At 44.6% G+C, this 27,396-nt stretch overlaps 1 protein-coding gene across 2 annotated transcripts in view; it reads left to right on the top strand.

Moving 5' to 3' along the window:
- Positions 1 to 27,396, top strand: part of EPHB1 (EPH receptor B1) — a 422,752-nt gene that overhangs the window by 348,128 nt on the left and 47,228 nt on the right. For both annotated transcript variants that reach the window (XR_013960832.1, XM_080672572.1), the window contains exons 10-11: positions 7,915 to 8,037; positions 20,706 to 20,953. Coding sequence is in view for 1 of the 2 variants with exons in the window: in XM_080672572.1 (XP_080528698.1) it covers positions 7,915 to 8,037; positions 20,706 to 20,953 (371 nt within the window). In the remaining variant the exon portion in view is untranslated. The remainder of the gene's footprint in view (positions 1 to 7,914; positions 8,038 to 20,705; positions 20,954 to 27,396) is intronic.

Here is a 27,396-nt window from a genome sequence, read left to right as displayed (position 1 = left end):
AAAATGTAGGTATTTAGTTGACCACATGATTAATATGAGTGATATGTAGCTGATTTAAAAAGAAGCCAAGCACTATTACTGATGCGGAATAATACTGTTCTCTAAATTATTAATTGATTTTATTTTTATTTTTTTTTCTCTTTTTTTAAGAGGGAGAGGGAGGGTAAGAGAGAGAGAGAGAGGGAGAGAGGGAGGTTGCCTCCCACAAGCACCCATCCCGACTGGGGATCAAACCCACAATCTGGGAATGTGCCCTGACTGGGAATCGAATGCTGCCACCTTTTGGTGGATGATGCTCCAACCAACTGAGGCTCACAGTCCAGGGCCTCTTCTCCAATTTCGAGGACTTACTGTAATAAGTACTTTACATCTTAGCTAATTTAAGCTTCATAACTGCACCATGAGGTGCATTTGCATGTGAAGAAACAGAGCCTCAGAAAGGACAAGTAACCTGTCCAGAGTCTTAGAATTAGTGCTTTATAAAGCAAGGTTTTAAACTCAGGTCTGTCTGGCTCTGCAGTCCCTATGGAAGTTCCGATCAGAGCGGGTGATGCACAGACCTGCTGTCCTCTGTGCTGGCAAGAACACATCTGGAGTGATGTTCTTGGTTCTGGGGACCATTTCAGGAAGGACGTTGTCAGCAAAGCAGCTGTTCAGGAGAGAGCAGCCTGCTTGTGGGGGGCGCCAAGTCCCAATCTGTTACCTCCAAGACTTGGAAACACCAGTTTGTTGTAGAAGAAAGGCAGGCAGGGACCTGGAGGGTCATCATCAAGCATCACACATTATGGCCAATGAAAGGACATACTGTTGTGCAGCATGAGATTAAATGGAACCATTGCGTGAAAGATCAAAGAAGGCAGATGTGATTCGGTGTAAGAACATCCTCTACCCCACACTGGAGCTGTCCAACACAGAGGCAGGCTGCTCAGTGGGGAGGTGAGCTTCCTATTCTTGGAAGCATTCAAGCAGAGATAGTTCTCAGTCAAGAATGTTGTAGAGCAGATTCCTGCTTTAGATGGGACATGGGACTAGATTAGACCCAGAAAAACATCTAAATCCAAGGTTCTACATCTGGCTTTCTTGATGCTAGGTGGACTGTGTGTTTCAGAACTATAGAGGACATACCACCTAGATCACTGGAAATCACCTTAAGTACCAGGGTGAAAGTCAGGTCTACCCCCTGGAGGAGGGAGACAGACTGTGGACATTTTGGCTGCTTGTTCTGGAGGTAACAGGAGTATTTGTAGCTGAGTATGAGTAAATGAGGGCCTTTGGGGAAAGAAGGAAAGACCCCAAGGTGCAAAAGGTGGCTGTTTTCAGTGGGTGCTTATTAAATGTCAAATAAATTGAATGAGCCAGATTCATCCATGTGTCCACTGCTGGCTCTAAGCCAAAGCCTCTAGCAACCATGTTAACTTAGTCTTGAGCTCATTGGGTGTGGCCCTCATGTTCCTGGCAGGATTTCAATGGCCCAGAACCAGTGAGTCTTACCTGGAAGGACCTGCATTCCCTGATCATTGATACCAAAGAAGCAGGAAAATGTTAAACTCTTTTTCCTGGAATACCTTCCTCAATAGCAAGTAGACTGGTCCACTTTTTTTCCCCCAGAGGCACATATTAGTCAATAACTTGTTTTAAGAACTCAGTGTGACAATGTGGTAAACCTCCACACACAAGATGGAAGGAAGATGGTCCTCAGATCAACTGCTCGTTGCCCACCATGGGGCTCCCCTCTTGTATTCTTCCCCGAGCCCTGGCTGAGCACCCAGGACCTCTGCTCTTTCATGGAGAAAGACAACCACCCATTGTCCTGGTCTCAGGCCTCAGAGCAGGTAGAGTAAACTGTTTCTAGTGCCCATTGGCCTTTCCTGGCAGGTTCAATCCAAGAAACTGCTGGCTCTTCAGCCCTTCACATCTACGGCTTCAACTGCCACCCATGTGCCAGTCAAATCTAAACTCCAGGCTCAGTCTTCCAGCTCTGTTTCCATTCTGTTTTCTGACTATCTTCTGAGCACTTGTATATTTCATCTGTGCATTCAAAGTCCAAAACCACATGTGCCCACTTCCTGAACAATAGGGTTTCTTGCCCAAAGTCCATGACCTGGTTCACAGTACCACTTCATTCTAGATGACTTGGAATTGATTTGAATTCTTCTTGTCCCTCCCTCATTCCCCATCTTTCGTTGCTCACCAAGTGTGTGACTTCTTCCTTTAAAATTTCTCTTGCCTCTTCTTCCGTTCTCATGGTTGAATCCTGTTGTCTCCTACCTGCATGATTGCAACAATCTCATAGCTGTTTTCTCAGCCTCCAGCTCCGCCCTGACAATGCATGTAAATGCTTCAGCCTACCAGCAAAATGTACTCCCCGATCCCTTACTCAGTACATCCCTCCCCTGCTGATGGAACAGCTGTCACCTCTGTGTGTCCAACAGCAGCGTTCCTGATGCCTTTGTTTGGTAATCAAGGTCCTCTCGTGCTAGTACATCAGCGCTGTTCCACTTCAGACTCCCCTTCTCTCCACATTCAAGCTGGTCACAGTCTCCTCACTCCAGGAAATGGCAGTCCTCTCTCTAAGCTGTGCCTCATGCCACTCCAAGCTTCTCCCTTTCCAATGGATGACCATGTGACTTGTCCTGCTAAGCCCCTGACCTTGAAGACTGGCATTCACAGCCTCCTGCCTTCCCTGCTTTCATCAGCATTCACAGCTTATTTCCAAGTGTGACTCTTACTCTAGACTCTCCAGCACCGTACCCCAATTCGTTCATGTCTCAATTGCCTGAAGAACTTCACGAGCTGTATTTTCCCTATAACTCCCACAGTCCTTAGAGCAATGCTCTTTGGGTGTCTAGTCAGTACTGAGAAAAATGAGGGGTGCTCAATGTATTGAGACAGAGGATTGGATGAAGTCTCTTCCAGGGTCTGAATTTTATATGCAGTTCCCTAAACTATTTCCCCCTTGTGCTTAGATATCTGGACCAGATTTAGGTGAGTCACGAAGATGACTAAGTCTGGCCTGGATTCAGAGTAGGAAACATGGAAACACGCTTCCCCATTTTCCATGACGCTGTGAACCCTATTGGGACACAAGGTATCAGTGACTGAAAATAACCTAACTCGCTACCTCTCTATAACCATACTGGTATCGGGCTCTTCCTGGCACCCCTGATGCCTCCTAGACAGCCATGCCATCCATGGACCTAAAAGATGTCCATAGTTCTGATTTTGAACTTTCTGAATGCACACGAGGGCCAAAGAGGAGCAGTCTTCTCCTTCCGCTTGTCATCCCTAAATGTCACCTACCATTTGGAACTGGCCCTTTCCCAGCCTGCTTCTGTTCTGCCCTGAAAACCTGGCACTTGTAAACTTGACAAGTGACCTTTTAGAATCACCCCACACACCTGCCAGCATCCCCAGAATTTGTCCCAGCATCGTCACTTTCGACAGCACCCTGATCTAATGAGGCAGGGTGTCTGACAATGGCCAGGAGTTCCTTCTGCTTCAAGGACTTCTCCATGCCATGCAAGAACACTCTGGATTGTGGCTGAGTTATTTCTCCCCAAACTGAGTTTATTTAAAGCCGTGTTTCATGTTTAAGATTTGGCAAATCTCCCAGAACTATGGTCCTTTAAAGCTTTAGGCAGTCCAGGCTGTGACCCCAGCAATAGCATAAATGGGTTTTGAGGTCAGAGAACAAACATCTACAAATTAGATCTTTAATAGAAACTGCTAAACTAGAAGATCATAAAATTTAAGGTATTTTCCTCTTTCAAGGCACTAACAATCAGAAGTTTAGATCCATACGTACCAGTTTTGTGCCAAAGGTATGTACCCTATGTTTAAAAATAACCAGAAACTGTAAAATGTTATAAATATAGAATATTAACAATAATAATGTGAAGCATTGGACAGAGCATTATAAAACGCCTTATATGATCTCTCTAGATTACATTCGATATTATGATTAGTGCCACTAATAATATTTCCCCAACACTCACAATCTGAGAGCATTTTCTGAGCCCCGTCTCCAAACATTTGGCGCTGCCTGACTCGGCAGCTGACTTGAATTCCTTGTTCACTGTCTGGTGATTCATTGCACTAAATACCACTTTCCTGATAATTAAAAACTGCTCACTGGCAAGTGGGAGCAGGAACAGGCTGATGCAGGATTTATGCAGAAACGCAAAATGAGCGAAAGACAAATGACCTGTTCTGCCCAGCTCAAGGCATTCTTTTCTCTCATCATCATCTGGGACTTGAGAAAGGCTGGCTGTAATGTGGGAGAGAGGCCTGGAGAGAAGTGTCACCCGGAGGAGACAAGACAAGGCGATGCAGGGGGAGCCATTAAGTGTGGTGCTCAGCCACATCACTCTTCTGATTTAGGACAGCCGATCGCCGCCCCCCCAGCCAGAGGGTGTAGGCCAGGACCATTTCCTAGATCAGCCCTATCAGAAGAAAAGCACCCAGTTTGAGCCTTTGTTAGACTTTGGATGTCAATTTCTTTTCCTCAATGTAGCAATGGGATCCTCACTTTCAGGTAAACAAGGACTGATCCCTACTGTTGCCTAGAGGCCAGGCATTCTAATTAACACCACATCACCACTCCTAGGCTCCTTGCAACCTCTCTGCTTCTTGTGAAATCATCAAAACCCCTGGCCCTAGAATAGCATGTGTGTGTGCAGGTACACACACACACACACACACACACTCACACTCACACTCACACTCTAAAATTCTACACACCAGCAAGGTAGCAAACCTCTCTGCGAGTAAACTGCACCGGTCATTACAGTGTCAACTTTCTCCCATTTAGGTGCACTTAGTTGCCTATTACTGGCCTAAAAGAATCCTGGCATCATCAAGACATGAACCATTCCCTTCTGGGAAAAACTCCTTCCCAGAACTCATTGGGGCCAGTATCTGTAAAGCTCATTAACTGAGAATCCTTTCTCATTTATCCTTATATATGTCTTTACTTGCTAACCATTCATTACAGCACATTCTAGATTGTTTAATTAGGTTCCATGGAAGAGATCCTTTAGGACAGCTTAAAATACATCGTTTCAAAGCCCTTGATCTAAAATAACAATGTAGTCATTTTTAAAGTAACTCATATAACCCTAAGTGGCTTATGTCCTTCACTGCCCACCCCACTTCTCTTTCCCTTCCTACCTCCCCAAACACTTCCTAGAACAATTTACTGGTAATCATTTCGAGTATATCAGTTTGTGAGCCCTCTCTGTACATCAGGCACTCTGCTAGGCATGTCACTTGCAATATGGTCTTATCATCATCACCACCGCAGAGGGAGGTGATATTGCCTCCGTTGGCAGAGGAGAAAGTTGTTAAAAGAGATGGATATGGATTTGTTGCATTATACTGGGTTAGTAAGAGTCTTTGGGTTCTGACCTCACCTCTGGGCCTCAGCATCTGGGCTCTCAACGTCCTCTCAGCACAGAATTTGGGAAAAGTCACAGGTTGTTGACACTGGCTGTGGTCCCTTTTGCATTTTGCGTGGGTCTGTTGTCGCCTCGTCTCATGTCCTCACCCCTCCAATGCACACGGGCTGACTTCCACCTGCAGCATCTGTTTTTGTTGTGTGTTTTAATTCATTTATTGAGGTAACATTCATTAATAACACTTGTAAATTTCAGGTGTGTAACAATTTACAATCTATACTCTACGGGGTGTTCACCACCCAAAATCTAGTTTCCTTCTGTTACCCTATATTTGACCCCCTTCACCGAATTGACCTAAATGCTCTCCCTGGCCATGGAGCCTCCCCACCCACCTGCACAGCAGGCCAAGCAGCTCCAGCCAATGACTGATGGGAATCGTGTGGTAATAACACAGCTCCCTCCTCTACAGGGTGGGCCAATTCTGAAGCATATGGTGATTCATTTCCAGGAGTCCCCAGAGCTTCCCTGGGGCTGAAGCCTGCTTCAGTTCCCCACAGTGGTAGTGGCTTGAGAGCACACTCAGGAGGCTGTCTTCCTTTCCCTCTTACTTCCCCACTCGCTCACAGGGACTTCTTAGGATCAGGGCCCAGGTAAGCCACTTGCCTCCAAAATCTTGTCTCAAGTGTTGCTTCTGGAGCTGCTTGTCTGGCTTCATTAGACACTTTCAACCTGTCTTCAATCCTTCTTCCTCTTCACTTGTTCTCCCTACCAAATGAGAAAGAGAAGAACCACCTCCCTCTTTCCCTTCTCCACTGTTATTAAAGTAGAATCTCTCCCTCTACTTCTCCCTCTATTTCCCCCTCTTCCTTTCCCTCTCCCACTGCCCCTCTCTCTCCTGCATCCCCCTGGGATTAGAACATTCTAGTATGAAGGTGAGGATCTATTTGCTGTGTCCAAATTTCAGTCAACAGATTCCGAAGTCCATGTTGTCATCCCCGGGTTTCCAAGGAGCATGCTAGGATGGTGTTGCTCATCCTAAAGCAGGCCTTCCAGCATGCTCCAGTGATTTTATTTAACGATTGGGAATAACCCACCTTTCAGAAAAAAGCAGTTCTTCTGAGCAGGGCACCTGGCTTTCTCTGTCTTTAAAGAAATATCCCTTTCAATTCTTTCCTCTGTTTTCCTTCTCCCTCTGGATTATACTCTGGCACTTTGATCCTTGAATGAATTGCTGACCCAGCCAAGACTAATTTGAGGAAGCTCTAGAGCAATCTTCAGAAGATTTTTGGATGAAAATGTCAAAACTAGACCAAGTGTGAAGGGCTGGGAGTCATTGGGGGATAAACTGGAGTGGGGGATGCAGTCCTGAGGGGGCAGAGCTCAGGGAACCTGAGGTCCAGCCTGCGCCTTGGGCCCCAGCTGAGGGCATAGAGCACTGTGTGTTTCCAGATCTGCCTCGCCTGCTAACCTGACTCTTACATGACCTTGACGGCCTCAGTGAGCAGGGAAAATACCTCCTCTTCACCAGGATGGGATGCTAGACCGTGTTGGTTAGCTTTCGAAGCCTACCCTCCTACTACACACCACCACCATGGAAGTAATCTCCATACTTTGCCTAATGACACAGCTGACATGTTGAAGGATTACATTGTGAATGAATCCATTTGTTTTTTGGGTTCCATTTCCTGTTTTTGTCCCCTCTCTTCCACTTTCTGAATCCATTTTTTCTGCAGTGACAATTCTCTATTTTGTCCCCATGCACACCTATTTATCTTGCCACTGTAAACATCAGTGACAAAGTCTATATTCCTTTATATGTTTCTCGTTCACCATTTTATTTGTTTTTCATACTTCAGTGTGTCTGAAGGCAGGGGGGTTCGATTACCATTTTTCTTTCATTCCACCTCATTTTTTTTATGTAGACACTGCTCTTTTCTCTATCAGTATCTTCTGTGCTTCCCTCTTCGGATTTACTCTTCTAGTATACTGTTTTGGTATTTATATCTTGAGGTTTTTCCAATAGCGAATTCTTCTTTTTTTTAAATCCACCCTCATCCCTCTTCCAGCCCTGGACATAGCCGTCAGTAATAACCTTAACGGCGGCCTCCACTCAGGAAAGTTGTCAAGTTGATAAATATTGATATCTGCCCTACCATTTTACCACCACTTTTCCGCTAATGCATTGGGTTGGCATCAATCAGCTTCCTTGCCTTCTGTGAGCGCCCGGTAAGGGAACTGGTCCTGATCTGTCACTTATAAGTAATCTGTTCCACTTTTCATCAAGAGCTCAAATTCAGAAGAGAATATGGAGGAGAAGGAGAAGTAGAGGACAGAGAACCAGGCTCGCATGGCCCGGAGGGAAGGGAGATGGTGAGGCCCAGCAAGGCAAGGAGAGGCAGCCTGGTGTGCAGGAGAGACCCCCCCCCCAGCCACACCCTCACTGCTGGGGACAGCAGCCTGTGCTTAATGACCACCGTTCCTCTTCAGGATGTTAACCCTGCTTATCTCCTCCAACAAGGCTCCCCAGGGATGAAGATCTACATTGACCCCTTCACTTATGAGGACCCCAACGAAGCTGTCCGGGAGTTTGCCAAGGAGATTGATGTATCTTTTGTGAAAATTGAAGAGGTCATCGGAGCAGGTATGGCTCTCCTTTCCCTCGTTTCTGTTCTCTTGGTGTCCAAAAATCTTCTGCCCACCCCTCTAGGTGTTCTCTACCATCTTTCTCCCCAGAAGATGAGTTTGGCCATTGGCAGTGTGTTTCTAGGGACTTTGGGGGACCTTGATCATGGTGGCTATATTTGGTGTTGCAGAGAAGTCAGCTGTAGTTTTAAAAGATTCAGAAATAGCTCTGGAAATGGAACACCAAATTCAGATAAGGGAAAACATGTAGAGCGCTCAATTGAGAAGACTTTGAAAGAAATAGAAATTTTTAGAAAGCTGGACCTAGTATCCCGCTCACTGACAATGATATCTCCATGCCTTCGGGCCAAGTTTTCTTCCCATGCATTCAGTTTTCCTTTCCTACATGCATGCATTTAGAAACAGACTATGATGAATTGAAGAGGAAGTCCTGGACCCAGAAGAAAACTCACCCATAACCATATTTTCTACAGAACATCTATGATATGAATGGTAACACATGACAAGCTTCACTCCCAAGAAACACGTGTGCTCTCATCCATCTTACTACTGGGAATAGAAACCCAGCCTGACAGAACTAACTGCCTGAGATGCTCTCAGGAAATCTTACCTAAAGACTGATCCAGAATTTTCATCTTCCTTTAATGGATCAGTAGTTGAGTCAATTTGACAGTGAACCCAGCCTTTTTAATGTAAATGAGCACAATATCCCAAAATATCATTATTTTATAAGTAACCTCTTTATTGTCTCCTCTGCTGCTGCTTTTGAGTATTCTTAAAGATGTGTTTGCTTCATGTCTTCTTTCCTACTTTCATTTTCTTCTACAACACTCTTTGTCTTTTCTTCTTTAATTCGTGTTAGCCACTCTTTAAGCTCTCACCACACACATATGCTTCAGTCTTTTTAGCTCCTATGTCTTTATTCATATATTTGAAGAGCCATGGATTTGCCTCTTCCCATATATTATATTTTAACTCCATGAAATATGTCTAGTCAAAATCATACAGACAGCCACTTCATATATTATCTTTAGGGGAAAGTCACTGTTCTTCCATTCACTGCCTCCCTTAATGCACTGAGGGGTCAAAAAGCCATCTGTGAAATTGGAAGTCGCATTTGAAAGCTTGCCCCATTAGGCCACCATTTTCATGCTCTGGTTTTCCTCTTAAAGAGCTCTAACCTCATGGCATCACACGTGGTGGGTGCTCTCACAGGGCATGCCACTCTCTTCCCACCAGCCCCACAGGAGTTCCAGCCGGCCGGCCATGATCTGATCTACATGAGTCTATACATACTCGTATTTCCCATTGACTTTCATTAAATATGTAACTGAACCACGACTTTCCCTTCTGTGCAGATAATTTTCTCTTCCTCCTTAGACACTGACATACTTAAGGATCCTGCCTTGGAAGGCTGGATACCAGATAAATTGGAGTACTCTTAGGGGCTCAGATTTCTTCAGTAAACTTGAAGGAGTGTTGGCGAGGTGGATGTTCAGTCCTGCACCCTGTTTCCCTGCATTATTAATTGTGGTTGTGTCATGTGGTAATGGTGCTAGTGATTTTAATGTTGTTATTTATGTCATGTGCTTAGAACAATGTGTCCTGGGCTGCATTTCATCCCAGAGAGCACACATCGGCCCCATTCCGCCTTTGTCGGGGGAGGAGTAAAAAGCCTTCTCACTTATGATTCTGCCAGGGAATTATAATGTTGGGTGAGCTCACCAACTACTGGATGCCTATAAAGGGGCAATTGATGGCCCTGCTTCATCCTTCACCTTCAATTTCTGTGTAGCCTTCGATAATGTTTGTGTATTCTGCACAGAGAAGCTCAGTCTTCTTTGTGGCTCACATGGTACTGGGGAAGGATTGATACAGTTAGGAGTTTATAAGATTTCCAGCAGCTTGGAACAAAGACCTCTGCCTGGTTGCTGTTGACCACCTTCGGCCAGACACCCTTCTCTTTGAGATTATGAAGTCCCAGAGCTAATCCCTGTGGATAGTAATCCACTCTGCATGATTGGTGCCATTTTAACAGTAGACACTCTAGGTTGGAACCAATCTTTCTCCATTCTTCAGTTCTTTTTCTCCTTTGTCCCCACTCTGGCTTCTCCCACACCCTGCCTCACTAAGACTGGCTTCACTTTGTGCTAAAAGAGCTGGTATGAAGGCCAAATTAAAAAAATTTTTTTTGTAAGGCAAGATTTATACAGTGTAATTGGCAATATTTCTCTTAACTACCTGTCAGATTTTGGAGCAGGGGGCAAAACTGGGTTGCAATAGGGTAACGAAACATGAAAAGAAAAATCGTAAGTCATTTGTCCTTCCTTCACTTGTTTCTTCATCAGGCTTTTTCTGAACACGTCTTGCATGCTGGACGTGGAATTTCAGAGGTAAACAAACTGCTCTCCCCCTCATAGGTCTGACAGTCTTAGTGGCAAACAGATCAGTAATAACGTGCTCAGTATTTTATGTTATTTCCAACACATGTGTGTACAAAGTGTTGGGCCAACCCAGCAATGTTCAGCATTATTCAAGGAGTGGGTGGAGGATCAGAAAGATTTCACAAAGGAGATAATCTTTGGCCTGAGCTTTTACACAAGTAGAAAAAGTAAGTTTTTGTGAAACTCATGAGATAATGAGATAGAAGAGGAAAAATTAAGATATAAAGAAGAAAATTCACATGATTTTCCAGCAGTGGTGTGCTGGAGCGAGCTTCATTACCTCGCAAAAGCCAATTTGTGCTGTCTTCTTCGAGAGATAGATGTCTGGTTGAGGGTGGTCAGCAGCAACCAAGCGGAGGTCTTTGTTCCAGGCTGCTGGGAATCTTACAAATCTTTCCAGCCCCATGTCAAGCTACCAACATGATACCACTGAACATCAGCCATGGTAGGAGTATTTACACCATGCAAATTGGCAAATGCTACAAGTCAGGGGTATTTGTTTCTTTGTTTTATGGAGAGCTGGTAGCTTAACACTTATTAGTACACTTCCAGACTGTGTAAGGTTATTTCAAAGAATTTGCAAAGGAACCAGCCCGTGCCTGTTGAATTGGAGCCAGAAGAAAGGGTCATGTTTGTTGCAGGAGAGATTAAGTTAAGAGTGCAAGATCCTTATTCATTAAACATTGACTCTGTGCCTGCAACTGTAGTGGATCCCAGAAAATACACTGAATGCTTAGCAATGCTGTCCTGCAGGGGTTATTGTCTAACGTAGACACACCGGAGGATAGGTGGTTGAGAGCTAAGATGAAGGGCTCAGAGAACACATAGGTGGAGGTGGGAGGAGAGGCGTGGTGGCAGCGAAGGAGCCAGGGAAGAGGATCTAGGAGGCTTTGGATGGGCTGAAACTCTGTGTAGCACATCCTGAAAACAAGGGGGTGGAGGGGCGGGAGAAGAATTTGCTGAGGATAAATATTGAGCATTGAGGCTAGAATCAGGCTGAGGCCTAGAGACCCAGAGACTGCAGTATGGATTTTATTCTATAGAAAAAGGTGAACTCCTGGAGGTTTCTGAGCAGGGTGAGTGACAGGACTGAGGTGGGGAGATGAAATTGATATATGCTGTGTTTGGAGTGGACTAGCAAGGGGTGATGGGAAAGAATCAGTACAACCTTGGAGACATGGAGGCCAGTTTTGGGGCTTTGCCTGGAGAGGGTTTAAGATAGCAGATGCTGGGGTCCAGGGTGGTTAGAAGGCTGCACAAAAATAACTAAATTGTTCTAAACCAGAATGTATCCAATCATGTTGAATGGAGTGACTCTTGGGCTTGGTGACTGGAAACATGGCATGAAAAAATGCCATGGCCAGAAATAAGGGATATCAGATTAAACATCTTGAAAGGAGAGGAAGGCTGCCTGGCCCCCAGGGTGTGGGAAGTGGTAGCTGTGCAAGCAAGTGAAGGCCAATAGAGTAAAATCTAGAAATTACGAGGTTGAAGAACTATATCAACTGCCAAAGAGTCTTCTAAAGTGTGGAAGATATTGAACACAGGAATAAAAAAGTAATTATGAGCCAGGTGTGATACCATTTAAGAAAACTGAATTATATGACTCATTGTCATTATGTAATAATTTGTTCAATGCCCATCTTTCATCACCGGGCTCAACGTTCTGTGGGGACAAGGAGACAGGAGTAGTTTTGTTAGTCTCATGCCTGGCCTAGTGTGCTCAGTTAAGTCTTTGTTGTATATGGTTGAATGAAAGTAGATCCTCAGGGAAAATCATTACAGGGATAAGAGCTGGGTAGAGTTTGGGAGACTTGAGAAAGGTGGAGTGAGCTCATGGGTGCTCTGAAAGTGGCCCAGTGGAATGAAGGAAGGGCAGCCTTTCCTCTTATCCCTGAAGATAATGGAAAAAATTGACGTTTCTATCAAAAGAGGGCAGTAGGCCATCTGGTGTCTTTGGAGATTATCGGCTCTTTGTAACCATGAATCTGACTAATAGGAGTCATCTCACAGGTGAATCCCAAAGCACTGGTTAATTCTGGCCATTTTGCTCAGTAGACTCACCCAGTGCATAAACCAGGCCTGCCATGTATGATTGGGCCCTACAGCATGGATGGCAATCCTGCAGGGTGTAACCTATATAACTATATGCAGCAGCCCTGAATGTGACTGTCAAGTGCATGGAAATGTAGGTAGAGGTGTCACCAAGAGGTGTCATCCAAGGGAAGACATGCCAATTGTATTTTAATTAATAAACACATCCTCCTCTGACTGCGGCAGCTGCTGATTCAGCATTTCCACAGATGGCTTATGGTGAGGGAGAAGGAGGCTTGTGGTGAGAGGGCTGGGTGAAGAGATTTGGGGAAAGGGAATGTGTACAGATGGGAAGGGGCCAGCAAGGCCTGTCACCTCTCTTTGAAGAAGAGGATGGATTTCTTGGGGATGATTTGATAGAAAGGCCACCTGCCAGCCTTACTTTCTTGGGCTCATTCACAGTAAGGGTGGGCAACATGAGGGTAGCCTCCTATTGGGTAAGAGTCACAGAAGGCAGTTTTAGAAGAGGGAAGAAAATAGATGTCTTCAGTAATTATAATTAATATAGTTGGCATGTACTGAGTACTCATCATCTGCGTGACACTGGTCTATAAACTTTATAAACATTATTTTACTTAACCTTCATAATAGCCGTGTGTGTGTGTGTGTGTGTGTGTGTGTGTGTGTGTGTGTGTGTGTGTGTGTTTAAACTGATGAGGAAATTAACATTTAGCAGCCGTGGGCAAACTACGGCCCGCGGGCTGGATCCGGCTGTTCTATCCGGTTCTCTTGCTCTCCCCTTCGTTCCTTTACTTTGAATTTATATTAGTTCACACAAACACTCCATCCATGCTTTTGTTCCGGCCCTCCGGTCCAGTGTAAGAACCCATTGTGGCCCTCAAGTCAAAAAGTTTGCCCACCCCTGAGAGGATAACTTGCATAAGGTCAGGCTGTTAGTTGAGTTGATGGTAGAGTAAGAATTAAAACCCAAATAGGGCTGATCTGGGTCTGGTGAACATAACCCCCATACCACCTACCATTTTGGTTATTGTTCTGGAAAACAGCAACTAAATATACCAAGACATTGTTGCTGATGGTAAATTCTACCCAGCAGTTTGGAATGCCAAAGCCTGTTTGCTGAGAATGAGGATCTGATCCTAGAATTCACTGTGCCCGTGTCGTATGCTGCAAAAACTGTCCCATGTTTCCTGGGGACAGCATGTTCTTCCTGGAATACCCTGGTCCCATCATCGGGTCCACCTCTTCTAATAGGATCAATTTTGTGCCTTAAGAAGGACAACAAGACCCAATATGTTTAGCATTTTTAATTATCTGTGCTTGCTTACGTTAGAAAAATAAGTGATATATAGGTATGCAGTTATCTAACAACCACAAAAAGCTACCAGAAAAGAGAAAACTAGTTTTCTCTCACCATCTCAGTATTAGCTATTATGAACACAATGGCTGTTCCATCTCATTCACCAACTCCAGAAGCCTGGTAATGGGTACCTGGGGGACTCGGCCGAGAAGGAGGAATAGGGTTGTAATCAATTAGTAATGCCTGCCCTGAGTGCAGGGTCAGGAGGTAGGGGAACGCCTGCCATGGTTTTACTATCCCTGGTTCAGCAATAACCTACTTACCTTGCACAGGCTCGTGTAATAAAACTTGCTGGAAATTCGAACCTAGTTTAAATTTATTCTTTAAAAGTCACTTTTCTGGTGGAAGTTTGAATTAGTAACTAGAAGCTCTGCTTTCCCCTTTTCCTTCCCCCTAAGGCAGTTTGTGACTTCAAAATGCTGCCGCTAAAAAAAAAAAAAAGTGAAATTGTGTGTAGATTCGCGCTACACACAGCCAACAGCTACTGCTTGAAATACCTGCTGGCAGGTTGGATGTTTCATTTTCAAAAATTGAAAATTCTTTCCTTCTGATTTTATATTTAATAGCTGAGGTATTTAATGCTGCTGAACCTTTTTTTTCCTCTTTCCTCATTTTGTCAAGGAAGGTAGGAAAGGGGAACTGGCAAGCAGCTGAAACTTGTAGGGAATAATTTCAGCGTCTGTCTGGGAGGACAATCACAGGAACTGGCTAAATGACTCTCAGCTGACAGCCTTAAGGGTAATTGTTCTCAAATCTGAGCCAGGCATCAGAATCACCCGGGGGTATGTTAAACCCAAGCCACAGGGCCTCACCTACTGAGCTTCTGATCCAGTAGGTCTAGGTGGGGTCCAAGAATCTGCATTGTCTAATAAGGTCCCAGGTGATGCTGATGCTGCTGGGCAGGAACCACACTTTAAGAGCCCCTGCTGAGAGCCACTGGCCACCAGACTGTCCTGAAGCTAAAGCTGAGTCCTGGCCATGGGGAGGTTTTGCTGTAGGAGAGGCTTCAAGGTCTGCTGCAAAGACATGTGCCAATCAAAGTCCAGCCAGTCCAAAATTAGGCTGACTGCAATTACTGTCAGTAAAGGCTCTGCATGGAAAGAATCAACCATGATCACTACCCAATCATTCCTTATAAGCATCTATTTTAAATATAATGGTAATGCTTGATTTGTTGAAAATATTTTTTAAGTATGATGAATTATTTAAAAAATGAAAATCGTATGGCCATGATTCGGAAGCTCTTTATAACTCAGATTGTGGCAAATCAAAAAGCACCACAGACCTCAAGTTCTTTCCCTCATTATAGGGAAGGTGTCCAAAAAGCAAAAAATAGTTTTTTAAGAATAGTATATGAACCTGAGGTCAAAGATAGGTGACAGCAGTTTGTTGGATTGTCAGCCACACAAGGCCTTGGTTTTCTGTTCGTTACTAATAACAACAATGTGCCCATTGACTCCCACTCCTTATGAGACTATGGAGATGCTAGCGGGCCAGAGCCCCCAGACTTTAGCTCCTTAGGCTTCTATGCCCAGACACGGCAGCTAGACTTCCCCTCTCCCCTGGCAAAAAGTCCTGCTGTGTCTCAGATAAACCTCCTCCAATTTCCATTAGGCTGCAGAAACCTACTTTTCCTTCCATTTCTCTTCCACCTCCATCCCCACTCCCTCCCCACCTGTGTCTCCAACAGTTTGTAGTTTACAAAGCATGTTCTCACATACTCCACACCCTGTTAGGAAGAGCTGCCAGTCCACATCATTTCTTTTTTATTGTATAGAGCTCAGCAAGCTAAGGCTGGGGAAGTGATGAGCCCGAAGTTGGGGATAGGGCTTGGCACAGACTTATTCCTCTACTCCAGCCTTGGGCAAACTACGGCCCGTGGGGCCGGATCCGGCTATTCTATCCGGTTCTCTTGCTCTCCCCTCCGCTCCTTTACTTTGAATTTATATTAGTTTACACAAACACTCCATCCATGCTTTTGTTCCGGCCCTCCCGTCCAGTTTAAGAACCCATTGTGGCCAAAACCGGTTTGGCTCAGTGGATAGAGCGTCAGCCTACGGACTGAAAGGTCCCAGGTTCGATTCCGGTCAAGGGCATGTAACTTGGTTGCGGGCACATCCCCAGTGGGAGGTGTGCAGGAGGCAGCTGGTCGATGTTTCTCTCTCATCGATGTTTCTGACTATCTATCACTCTTCCTTCCTCTCTGTAAAAAAACAATAAAAAAGAAAAAAAAAGAAAAAAAAAAGAACCCATTGTGGCCCTCGAGTCAAAAAGTTTGCCCACCCCTGCTCTACTCCCAGCCAAAGCTTCCCCCACCTGGGCTGGGGGTGGAGGGGGGGTGGTACTTCATTACAGGGTGGAGCACAGTCTCTGAGTGAGGCTAATGAATTAATTGACTTCTTTGCAGTTGGTGCTTTGAAAACCTCTGGGCTTGGAGAACATGAAGTTATTTCTTTGCCAGACAGGAAAGGAGCTATTTTTACAGAATCACCATTCTTTAAGCCACTGCTTTCCAGTGATTGCAGAGCACATTTCTGAGAGCAGTAATGACCACCACCACCATTGTGACCAACCTCAGAGTCCATCTCTCCCTATCCAAGGAGAGCTTTCTCTTTAGGTCTTTATTTTTTTTTTTCAGAGCAGTTTTAGGTTCACAGCAAAATTAATGGAAAGAAACAGAGATTTCCCATATGCTCTCTGTTCCTACACACTCACGGCCTCTCCCATTATCAACATCCGTCACTGATGAACCTACATGGACACATTATTTTCACCCAAAGTCCATAGTTTACATTAGGGGTCGCTCTTGGTGTTGTTCATTCTATAGGTTTGGACAAATGTATAAGGACTTGTAGCCACCATTGTAGAATCACTCAGAGTAGGTTCACTGCCCCAGAAAGCCTCTCGGGAGATCATGTTTTTATATTACCAACTTTAAAAACTATATGATGAGACACCCACACAGTATATAATTTAAAGCTGATGTATTAGAAGCACTTAAAGATACATCAGCCACAAAGACTAAACAATGGGATAACATTTTCCAATTAGGATAGTCATGTGATCCACACCATTCCATGCAGACAGAACTCTCCAAAGCCACACACTCGTTGGTTTCTTCCTTCTTTCCTTCCTTCTCCCCACTCATATCTATAATGCCCGTCTTCTGCATCAGCCCTTGAAGTGAGAGGCAGCCTGTGTGCAAGCACTGCTTTCAGAGGCACTCAAAAGGTGCAGAAATAAATTCCAGGTATTCCAGGGCCTTTGGCAGTTTACTAACTAATCTATTTGAAAGATCCTTGGCTGGTTCTCAACCTTGGCTGCACTTTAGAACCACCTGGGCAGCCTGTGGCCAGTGCAGTCATGCTGGGCCCCATGCTAGTGCTCTAGTGTCAGTATTAAAGTTCTTGGCAATTTTTGAACAAGGACTCCTGCATTTTCATTTTGCATCAGGCCTCACAAATTTTGTAGCTAATCCTGTGGGGAGCCTTTCAATACATCCATGCCCAGGCTGCACCCAGACCAACTAATCAGAATCACGGGAGGTGGGATCCAGGTCTCCCAACCAACTTTGGGAACCTCAGGTATAGAATGGAAGTCCTCACCTGGGGTATTCATATGTGTGTTGTGGGGAGCTTCAGATTCACCTGGAGCACTTTTCCAAACTTCGCACACTGATGTATAAAAATTGATAAAGTGCTTCCTAAATATTCTGGTGCCACCTGGCTAGCCAGGCAGGGACATCTGTCCATGAGATAGTTCCACTGTGTTTGCTGCTCCCGGGATACTGAATTGCTGTGACAGTAACTGCATATAAACTGTTAAACATGAACTGTTGGGGCATGGTGGTCTCTGGATTATAATTTCATATCTACGCAACTCTGTTCGCTGTGGCACTGTTAACCGAGCATCCTTCCGAGAGGCAAAAGAGTGGGCGCAGACAACTCTTGCTCTGACTCACAGCTCTGAGGTTCAGGGCACGTTTTCTTTGTGCCTCAGTTTTCTTATTAGTAAAATGGACATAATAATATTCAACTCATGAAGGTGTTGTGAGGATTAATGAAATAAGACCGGCAAAAAGCCTAGCACAGTGCCTGGCACACAGTAAGTGGTCAATAAATATTGGTGCACTGTCTCCTCTAAGAAGAAATATGAGCATATTTTTCCCCTCAACTCTCAACTATGTATTTTCACTAAAAGAAAATAGAACTTATTACCAATAAGAAATACCAATATTCTTCAATTAGTATACTTATCAAATATGCAATTTGTATTCATTCAGCTCATAGTTATTGAATACCTGCTAGGTCAAGGTGTCAGAGAGATGGATTTCATATATACATATATATATATACACACACACACATACATATAGACACATAGGTACATACATATATACACATACACAGATATACATGTATATGGAAATGTACACATACAAATATACATACATACATATATGATAGGTCACTATTATTTAGTACTTTCCTTTAAGTTTTACACATTTGAACTACAAAAGGAATGCTTATGGGAACAATTTAAACAACATAAAAGTAACTAAACTAAGTTTCCTAACCTATGCTTCCAGACTCTTATTCCCACCATTCTAGGGTAACCATTTAAAAAAATCACTTGAAGCTAAAAATAAATTTGTTTTGATTTTTAAAAAATATTTTTGCATATAAACACTCACCCACGTGGGCACATACTACATATCACATTCTATAACTTGCTCTTCTTTTCTTCTTTGCTTAACAATGTAATGTGGACATCTTTTCAAGTCAGTCCCTATCGCTCATCTATTAGTTTTCAGTAGCTCCTTGTACTCTGTGGGATGGCTGTGCCATTTTCTTTTTTCTTTAAATATATTTTATTGATTTTTTTTTTACAGAGAGGAAGAGAGAGGGATAGAGAGTTAGAAACATCGATGAGAGAGAAACATCGATCAGCTGCCTCCTGCACACCCCCTACTGGGTATGTGCCCACAACCAAGGTACATGCCCTTGACCGGAATCGAACCTGGGACCCTTGAGTCCACAGGCCGAGGTTTTATCCATTGAGCCAAACCGGTTAGGGCTGGCTGTGCCATTTTCAACCATCCCCTGGGTGATTGTCTGATGGTATTTGACTGTAGAAGATGCTGCAGCAAATTGTCTTATATAAAAATGTAAACACTGGCACTTCTATTTCTTTCGGATAGAGCAGGGATAGTGCCTCCAGCAGTTTAGAACCCAAGACTGGATAAAGCAAAATCCAAAACAATAGTAACAAATGATACCCCACCTTTTATCAGCATGCCTACCACCCACCAGGCACTACAGTGGGGTGCATAACCAACGTGAATGGGACCTCAATCAGTTCACCAAAGAACATGTGATTGAATGCCCAGACCAATGTTACACAAGATATATATCTTAGTATTGCAAGGTCCATGTTGAAATCTTCCTAATGGTGCTTAAGCCAACCTCTAATCTAGCTTTAGATTCTCACAAGTTCCATTGACTCTGGAGCAGTTTTGCATGAAAAACCCTTTCATGCAGCTTCCTTCCAATCTTTGTAGCAGAAAACAAAAGGAACTCCCAACTGACTCACAGCAGAGTCAGTTAACTGGCTTTTCTAATGTGGCCAGTAATTTATCTGATTGCTCACAGTGTGGTCCATCATTTTCTTCCAGAAGCTGAAAGTAAAAAACGACCGTTTTCCCAGCAGAGAGCCATGTGTCTGCTGTCAGGCCTCTGACACACATTTCAGGGATGCACTTACCAGTAGATATTAAACTGCTTCACGGGAAAGAACTAGAACTTACAAAATCAAGTTAAAAAATAAAATAACTTTTGAAAGTACATTTAACAGGATTCAACAGAATTTTTTTAAGCAGCCGGAAATGGTGTCACCAGACTGCTTTCACCCATGGTGATTTTACTGCAGACATGCTCCAATGCTGTGGCACTGGCAGAGGTCTGCAGCTCCTGTTTGCTTAAAACACCACGTGCTGTTGAGTGGCCAGGCGGGCAGGTAGCTGCCAGCCTCCAGCTGCAGCGCCTTCAGGATCAGCCTCAGCTCTCCTGCAGAGACCAGCTCTTCCTGGCAGCTCCAGCCCATGACTGAGCCTGGCGGGGATGCTAGGGCCTAGAACTTTCTGGACCGGCCAGTCTTTGCTCTGAGATTGGATGAGACTCTCGGGGCCTGCATTGCAGTCTGGGGCTCTCCTTGTCCATAATTGCCTCCTTTTTTTTTTTTTTTTCATCTTATTAGGTCTGCAAGGTGATCTGGGATTCTGGCCAATCCTGCTCCCTCCCCTCTTATCCTGCACAGTGTCTGCTAACTTCCCCTCCTAACTTCTCAGGGTCCGAGTTCTGGGGGAATGTTAATGCTATTCATCTCATTCAGAGGACTAAAAACCTGAGCATGTCCCCTAGCCCTGGACATTCTCGTGCCAGGCTCTGTAAAAATGAATTATGCCTCTGCCAAAGTGAAACTGACCCTTCCATTTAAATTATTCAGCAGGGACACAAATGAAAAACCAAGTATGGGGGGAAAAAACTCATATATATTCTGAAATTCCACTTTAGTTACCTGAACTATTTCTAAGATCCTAGGTAAGGTTTGTATTTTTGTATTCCTTCTTGTTTGTCAAGAACTGATTAGAGGCAGTCAAGGGACATCATAGTTACAGTGAGAAAACACTGTTTTATTTCTGCCCCTTTAACCACAATTCCACTTCTAGCACCAGTGTTCTAGATAAGCTGCCTCCCCTGGTGGTTCCACACACTGAGAAGGAAGCAGGTAACAATTGCTTTCTTGTTGCAGGGGAGTTTGGAGAGGTGTACAAGGGGCGTTTGAAACTTCCAGGCAAGAGGGAAATCTATGTGGCCATCAAGACGCTGAAGGCCGGGTACTCGGAGAAGCAGCGTCGGGACTTTCTGAGCGAGGCGAGCATCATGGGCCAGTTCGACCATCCCAACATCATTCGCCTGGAGGGAGTGGTCACCAAGAGTCGTCCGGTCATGATCATCACAGAGTTCATGGAGAATGGCGCCTTGGATTCCTTCCTCAGGGTAAGAGAAGCTCAGGGGCATGGGTGGTGCTAGCACTGGTGGCCGCTGGAGAACGATGGCTGGGAGAAGTGTCCACATGAGGATAACCTGTCATTCAGGAATCATCTGAGGAAATGTGAATGGGTGTTGGAGGTGTTCACGAGGTTAACCGATTTGTTGCTAAAAGAAAAGAACACAGAGCTTGTGGACCCCTCAGTAGGAGGATGGCATGTTGTAAGGCCTTGGTAAATGCTTGATGGATGAATGAGAATTAATAGATGGGGACAGAGAATGGCCATCAGCATCTGTACGAATCTTGGAGATTGAAGAGACGTTCAGCTGCTCATAGCCCTGTGTGATTCATGCAGATGCCAGTGGCCCTCTCTGCCTTTTCCCCAGCACAGCTGCTCTTCCCCCCACCCCCTCCCCTCAGCCAGCTCTCATCATTTGCAGTTCAGAGATAAAACAGATTGCCCTTTTCTGATGCCTGGGCCACCTGCCCTCTGAGGAGGCGCTTGTGGGCAAGAAAGGGGAAGATTGGTTCATCAGCATCCACAGTCTTTTTTGGGGTTGGTGAAGAATGTGATTCCCACCCAACCTGCAGCACAGGTGGGCATACCTGAAGGCCTGTGGCTGGGGGATCTGTAGAAGATCCTTGTCAGTGTGCCCAAATGGAGCCACATTGGAACCATTTTCATCTCTATGGGGCATCGCTCAGAGAAGGGGTCGGTGAGAATGGCCATGGTGCTGATGTCTGGGGGGTGAAAGCCGACTAAGCAAAGGCCAAGGAGCAAGGCATCCTTAGACAAAAGCTCAGCGCGGGATTGCAAAGGAGGCCTGAGAACAAAGGGTCCAGGGTGGAGGTGAGGGGAGCAGCACCAAAGAACAGGTCAGGGTCTTCTGAGCAAGATCTTCTGGGTGATACAAAGTAGCAGACTATGCCCATCACCAAGATGTCACATAGTAGATGAAGCTTCAGATCAAAGAACCATTTGTAGCCAGTCATTGAAACATTCGTGGGGTGACTGCTCTGGTCAATCTGTGTGCTGGATGCTGGGCCTATAGAGAGGAAAGAGACATTGCTCTAATACTGTGTAACAAGTCAGGCCAAGATTTTAGTGGCTTAGCACAACAACGATTTGCGGATTTGCGATTTGCGTTGCTCATGAAAATGCAACTGGGCCAGGTCATCTCTAGTCTATGTGGTGTCAGATGGGGCAGCTCAAGGGCTGAGGCCTGGAGTCATCCAAAGGCTTGTCACTCAAGTGTCTTGTAGTTGATACTTGGTGTCAGCTGGCATCTCTCCATGTGACTGGCTTGGACTTCCTCACAGCAAGCTGGGTCCCAAAAATAGCAACCTCAGAGGAAGAGGCAGAAGCTGTCCTCATTTTGTAACACAGCATCATTTCAACCATAGCAATGCACCCACTGATGGAAGGGGAGGAATCAGGCCCTACATTTTGATCAAGAACAGCAACTTAATATCTTATTATACATAAGGGGTTGGGGGTCCTGTTGTGTCCATCTTAGAGACTACAGTATGCCACCAAAGTCCCTGCCCTTGAGGACCTCAGTGTCCAGAACTTCCAGCATGGAATCAGAGGTATCATAAGCCAAGAACTGAAATCTTGCTGGGAAGCCAGGGAAGGCTCCAGAAAGAATTTATCTGTTATTGGAGAATGAGAATTTGCAGACAGGTGGGGAAGCAGGTAGGTAGGGTGAAACAATGCAACAGTGTGTTTGAAGGCCAAAGTCAGTATTGCCTCTTGGGTAATCTGTCAGCAGCTGTGTGGTGGCTCCAAAGCTCAGGGGCAGAGCCTGGGAACTGCAGCATGGAAGGGTAGCTAGGGGACTTGTCTAGAAGCTGCGCATGCACAGTATTTAACTTGCAGGGTGAGCATACACGTTTTGCCTCATATGAGTCATTAAGCAGTAGGCTATCTCTTTTTATGCGGTGGGGGGACAACTTATGTAGATTGTGAGCCCCATGGACTCTGCCTGGCACAGCCTTCTGAAGGGTTTGGGTTATACCTTGTATTTTGCCACCCCAGTACCTAGCATAGTGAGTGCCTGGTAAATACTAGTGGAATAAAAAACACAAATAACTATTTCTGGGACAAAAAAAATATTCCAGAGTGACAGGAGAAATGTAGTTATTATTCTGAGTGAGCCTGGTCTCCTGTCTTTGTAGCCAAACCTCTCCTATAAGAGCAGGGTATGGACCATGATTCCCCGGGAACATTTGCTCATGATCAGAGCTCTCATGAAAACAGTCCAATAAAAGTGAGTAGAAGGCAATGTTAGAAGAAAAAGTGTTTTCTGAAACCAGACTCCATGCCCTTTCAGGAGTCATTTATTTCCTACATGTCACCCGACCGTACTTCACAGAGAGTCTCAACATGATCTGGGACTGTGATCAGACTCTCTCTCCCTGGGCCACGCGGGGCAAGGGAGATTCATTCTCAGGAGACTGCAGGAAATCAAAGCCCCACAGCGTTGCTCTGCACAGGCTGTTTCCATTTGGATCCCAGGACATGGGCACATATTGGGCACCAGCATTTTTCATGATGATGAGGCCCAGGCAGTGGGAGAAAAGCTAGGGGCAAGAGAGGAGCCCAGGAAAACCAAAGAGAAAGGATGGCAAGGAAGGGGCAGTCAGAGCAGGCAGAGCCAGGAGGAGAGGGGAAATGAAGCGTTTCTGACTCCTCGCACGGCATGGAGGCAGGTAATCTATAAATCTAATTTCAGCCTTACCACAGACCCTGGAGCATAGCAACATTAATTGATGTATCTGCTGCTTGATACAATCTAAAAGTAGGTCATCAGTTAAGTTCTGTAGGGTCCATCTTCTGGGAAGTAGAATAATTTTAGGATTGCCATTCAGAGAAGAAAGGGAAAAGATTAGTCCTCAATGTGTGCAGCTGTCTCCTCCCTCCAACTGGTCCTTTCACGCTGGACATGGCCCCTTTGGACAGTGGCTGCAGCTCCTGCCCTGGGTCAGCATCCAAGAGGGATCTTGGGGATCCAGTGAGCACAGTTCACTCACTGCTCTTCTCCCTTTTGGGGACTTAGAATCCCTCCCATTCTGGAGGGAGTGGAAACACCATTATTCTTTTAACACACATTCAGTAAGTTCATTATTTTCCCTTTTTTCAAATGTCTATACCATGGATATTATCTAGCATGCAAATCTACAATTAAATATTTCCTTCTTGGTATTCAAATTCAGGGGCTTTAATCTGGAGGCGCTTCCATAAATTTAGGAACAACCCCTGAACCTCATCAATGTCCCATGCTTGAGGCAACAAGGTCGCCATGCTCTGTGAGATTTTCATGCCTACAGGTTGGCCTGGTTCATTCACAGATGGTCATAACTGAAAGACTCATGGAAGTCACTGAGCAGTGACAAATGGAGACATTTCTCATCAGGGAAGCTCATTCATGGGCTGAAACTAGACAACAGCAACCCAGATGTCAGGAAGAGAACACCAGATTGGAAGTCCTGAGACCGAAGTTCTGCTTTGGACTCTGCCATGAGTCACCCTGTGGCCTTGAACAAATCTGTTAACTCGATTTCCCAATCTATAAACTAGAGGCATTGAGTTGGATGATCTTGAAAGGTCTCTTTCAGTTAAAAAAAAATCTATGATTCATTCTCTTCAAACAAATCAAATAAGGGTTTCATTTCCTGAAGTGGATTTGTCAATGGAAGTTGAAATATCTAAATCCTTCCTGTCTAATAAAAGGGCCAGCAAGTGGCTTCAGTGAATTTTCAGAAAAGCAATTTCAGCAGAAAGCACTTTATGAAGGGAAGAAAATTTAAATCACTTCACTGAGGCTGTATTTCTTCTATGTGCTGTGTTTTTGCCATGTGCTCAGCGTGGCAGATCTTTTCCTAAAGTCACAAAGAAACCTCTTTTTTAATCTTCTTTATCTTTCTTGCTGATGTTCATATTCCTGCAAGTTCTTCCTGGGGAGTTATACCATTGAAATGAATACCAAACAGTTGAACATGTCAGAAAATCTTAATATGCTTACATCTTTAAGTTTCACCAAGATTATGAACTCAACAGGCATGACCCAGTCTTATCATGATATGTGTTTACCCTGCAGACCCTAAAGAAAACTGCAATGGCCTTCACAAAGTCAATCTATTCCAATGGAAAAGGCACTGGACAGGAGTTAAAAGAGTCAGATGAGTGTAGCATAATGAGTGTAGTGTAGAAATGTCTCTTCTTTCTATTTCTATGGCCATGGCAGACATTAATCAATCATGGCCTCCTTCCCTGTGAAGCTTATACACAGCCTTCTTCTCCATCCAGCTTTTGAGACAGCCATTACCAATTGATTGGAGATGGAATGTCAGTAGAGATGTAATTGCTGTTCTGGCCTTAGAATCTTGTTATAAGCCAAAACCATACAGAGTGATTGAAGGCTGGTGACTTAAACTTTCTAGACTTAATTTATCTTATCTATTAAAAAATATACTATTGCCTGCCTTTCACAGAACCAGTTTTAAGGATTAGAACATATCTGTGAAGTATGACTTGCCATTCAAAAGCCAAGAAACGGAAGAAATCAATGTTTGTTGATTAATTGACCCAAACTTTAGATCCGCATCATTAGTTTCTGATCATATGCTACTACAGTTGGGGGGAGGAGCTATTACAGATGTCAACCTGTTGAGTTCAGAATGCTCTATGAACTAGGTTCTCCAAAGGCAATGATCTTAGGGTGTCACCCTCACACAACCAGAACCCACACCACAGTTCTGGCTCCAGGGATCCTTAGTCTCTCTCATCATGCATTCCAGGTACATAGGAGAGCTGAGACACTGATGGCCCTGCTGATAATACCAGCAATCATTGCTGCTGTCTTAGTATTCACTAGGCACTGAGCTAAGCCCTTTTACATGAGTCATCTCATTTAACCTCATAAAAACCCTATGAAGAATGGACACTATAGACACTATGTTCTTATTTTACAGGTGTGGAAATAACTGCTCTGGAGGTTAAATAACTTGACCAAGAGCATGTAGCCTGTGGGCAGCAGGCCCTGGATCCAACCTGGGTGGCTACAAAGCCTGGAATTTTAGCTACTTATTGGCCCTTGCTGGCCCCAGAAACTCTAAGAATGACTGATCTAAATTTTAAAACAAATCAGATAATAAAGCAGGCCAATGAAGACTTAAATGGCTTAACGTAGAAACATAGACATGTTACTGCACATGCTTTCAATATTACTCTTCTCAGAGTTGTTTACAATCTCCACCAGGGCCAGCCTCAACATTTATATACAAATTGGCTTCTTGAGGGAGACATTCGTTTTCAAAGGCACTGTTGTCTACACTCATGGAGAGAAAGTAACAACCCAAATTGAAAACATATGACCCTGTGACTTCAGGCTGAGGGAGAATACAGTTTCTAATATACAGAAGTTGCGTGAGAGCTTTCTGGGAAGGTAGATCCCCAGAGACCTACTTAGAGAAGGGGAGCGGTACTAGCCTGGCTAACTTCCTGAGGAGGTGTTGACTGAAGTTCATTAGTAAGGAGAATTTGCATCCCTCACTGCACTTCCAGCTCTCATAGGTGGGCACCATGTGCTGAGAAATAGTTTCCAAAAGGCAGCTCTGCACTTGCTTTTGGAGTTGGTTAGAAGAAAATATTATGGAGGAAGCATTCTGGGGAGGTCATTAAGGTTTGAGTTAGAAACAGCCTGGAATGTGGGGGATGCCAATTCCAATGTGTTGGGGGGTCCTCCTCTGGCATGGGTCTCAGGAAAAAGTGGAGAGAGTGTCAGTTTGTTCCAATCCTTCAATTGATCAGAGGGTATAACCCTGGTAAGCACCATCTTTCATGAAGAATAGTCTTCAACAATTCATGATGGCTCTGTTAGACTTTTTGATTGTTGGGGTTTTCTCTAATAAACATGGTAGTTTTATAAGGTCCTTTTTATTTTCCCATACTTAGTTTTGCATAGAAAATGCTTTTGCAGTAGCCCATGCATGAATGATGTGTCCTACACATATTTAAGTGAGGTAATGCACGTGAGTGCCTTGTGTACCATCTCACATACAGAAAGTACCCAGTAATGGAAGCTCCTCACACTGTTTATGCTTCCTGCATTTCACATGAGGACACTGGGGCAGAGGGAGTTACTGCCTTGCCCAGGGCTTATATTCAGGTAACTAGACTGGACCCTAGATGTCTGCCTCTTCCCACCTCTCCTCCAGTCCAAGCATTTCAATGCCTGGGCCATGCTCTACTTACAGAACACAAGTCATAGCCCTTTGGGGAGCAGTTATGGATGGACAAGATGGGAAAATGTGTTCTTAGCAATGTGGCCCAAGGTTCACTCATTTAACCAGTGTGTGCAGAGTCAAGACACAGGGGCTTTGGGGAGACAGGGGGATGGCATTCACTGAAGAGCCTGTCACTTAACCATTAAGAATGGCATCCACCCAA

This window comes from Plecotus auritus (assembly GCF_963455305.1).
Source record: "Plecotus auritus genome assembly, chromosome: 6".
In the NCBI taxonomy this organism is placed as follows: domain Eukaryota; kingdom Metazoa; phylum Chordata; class Mammalia; order Chiroptera; family Vespertilionidae; genus Plecotus; species Plecotus auritus.
The sequence above is the reverse complement of the archived record's forward strand: the minus strand, read 5'-3'. Positions and strand labels throughout refer to the sequence as shown.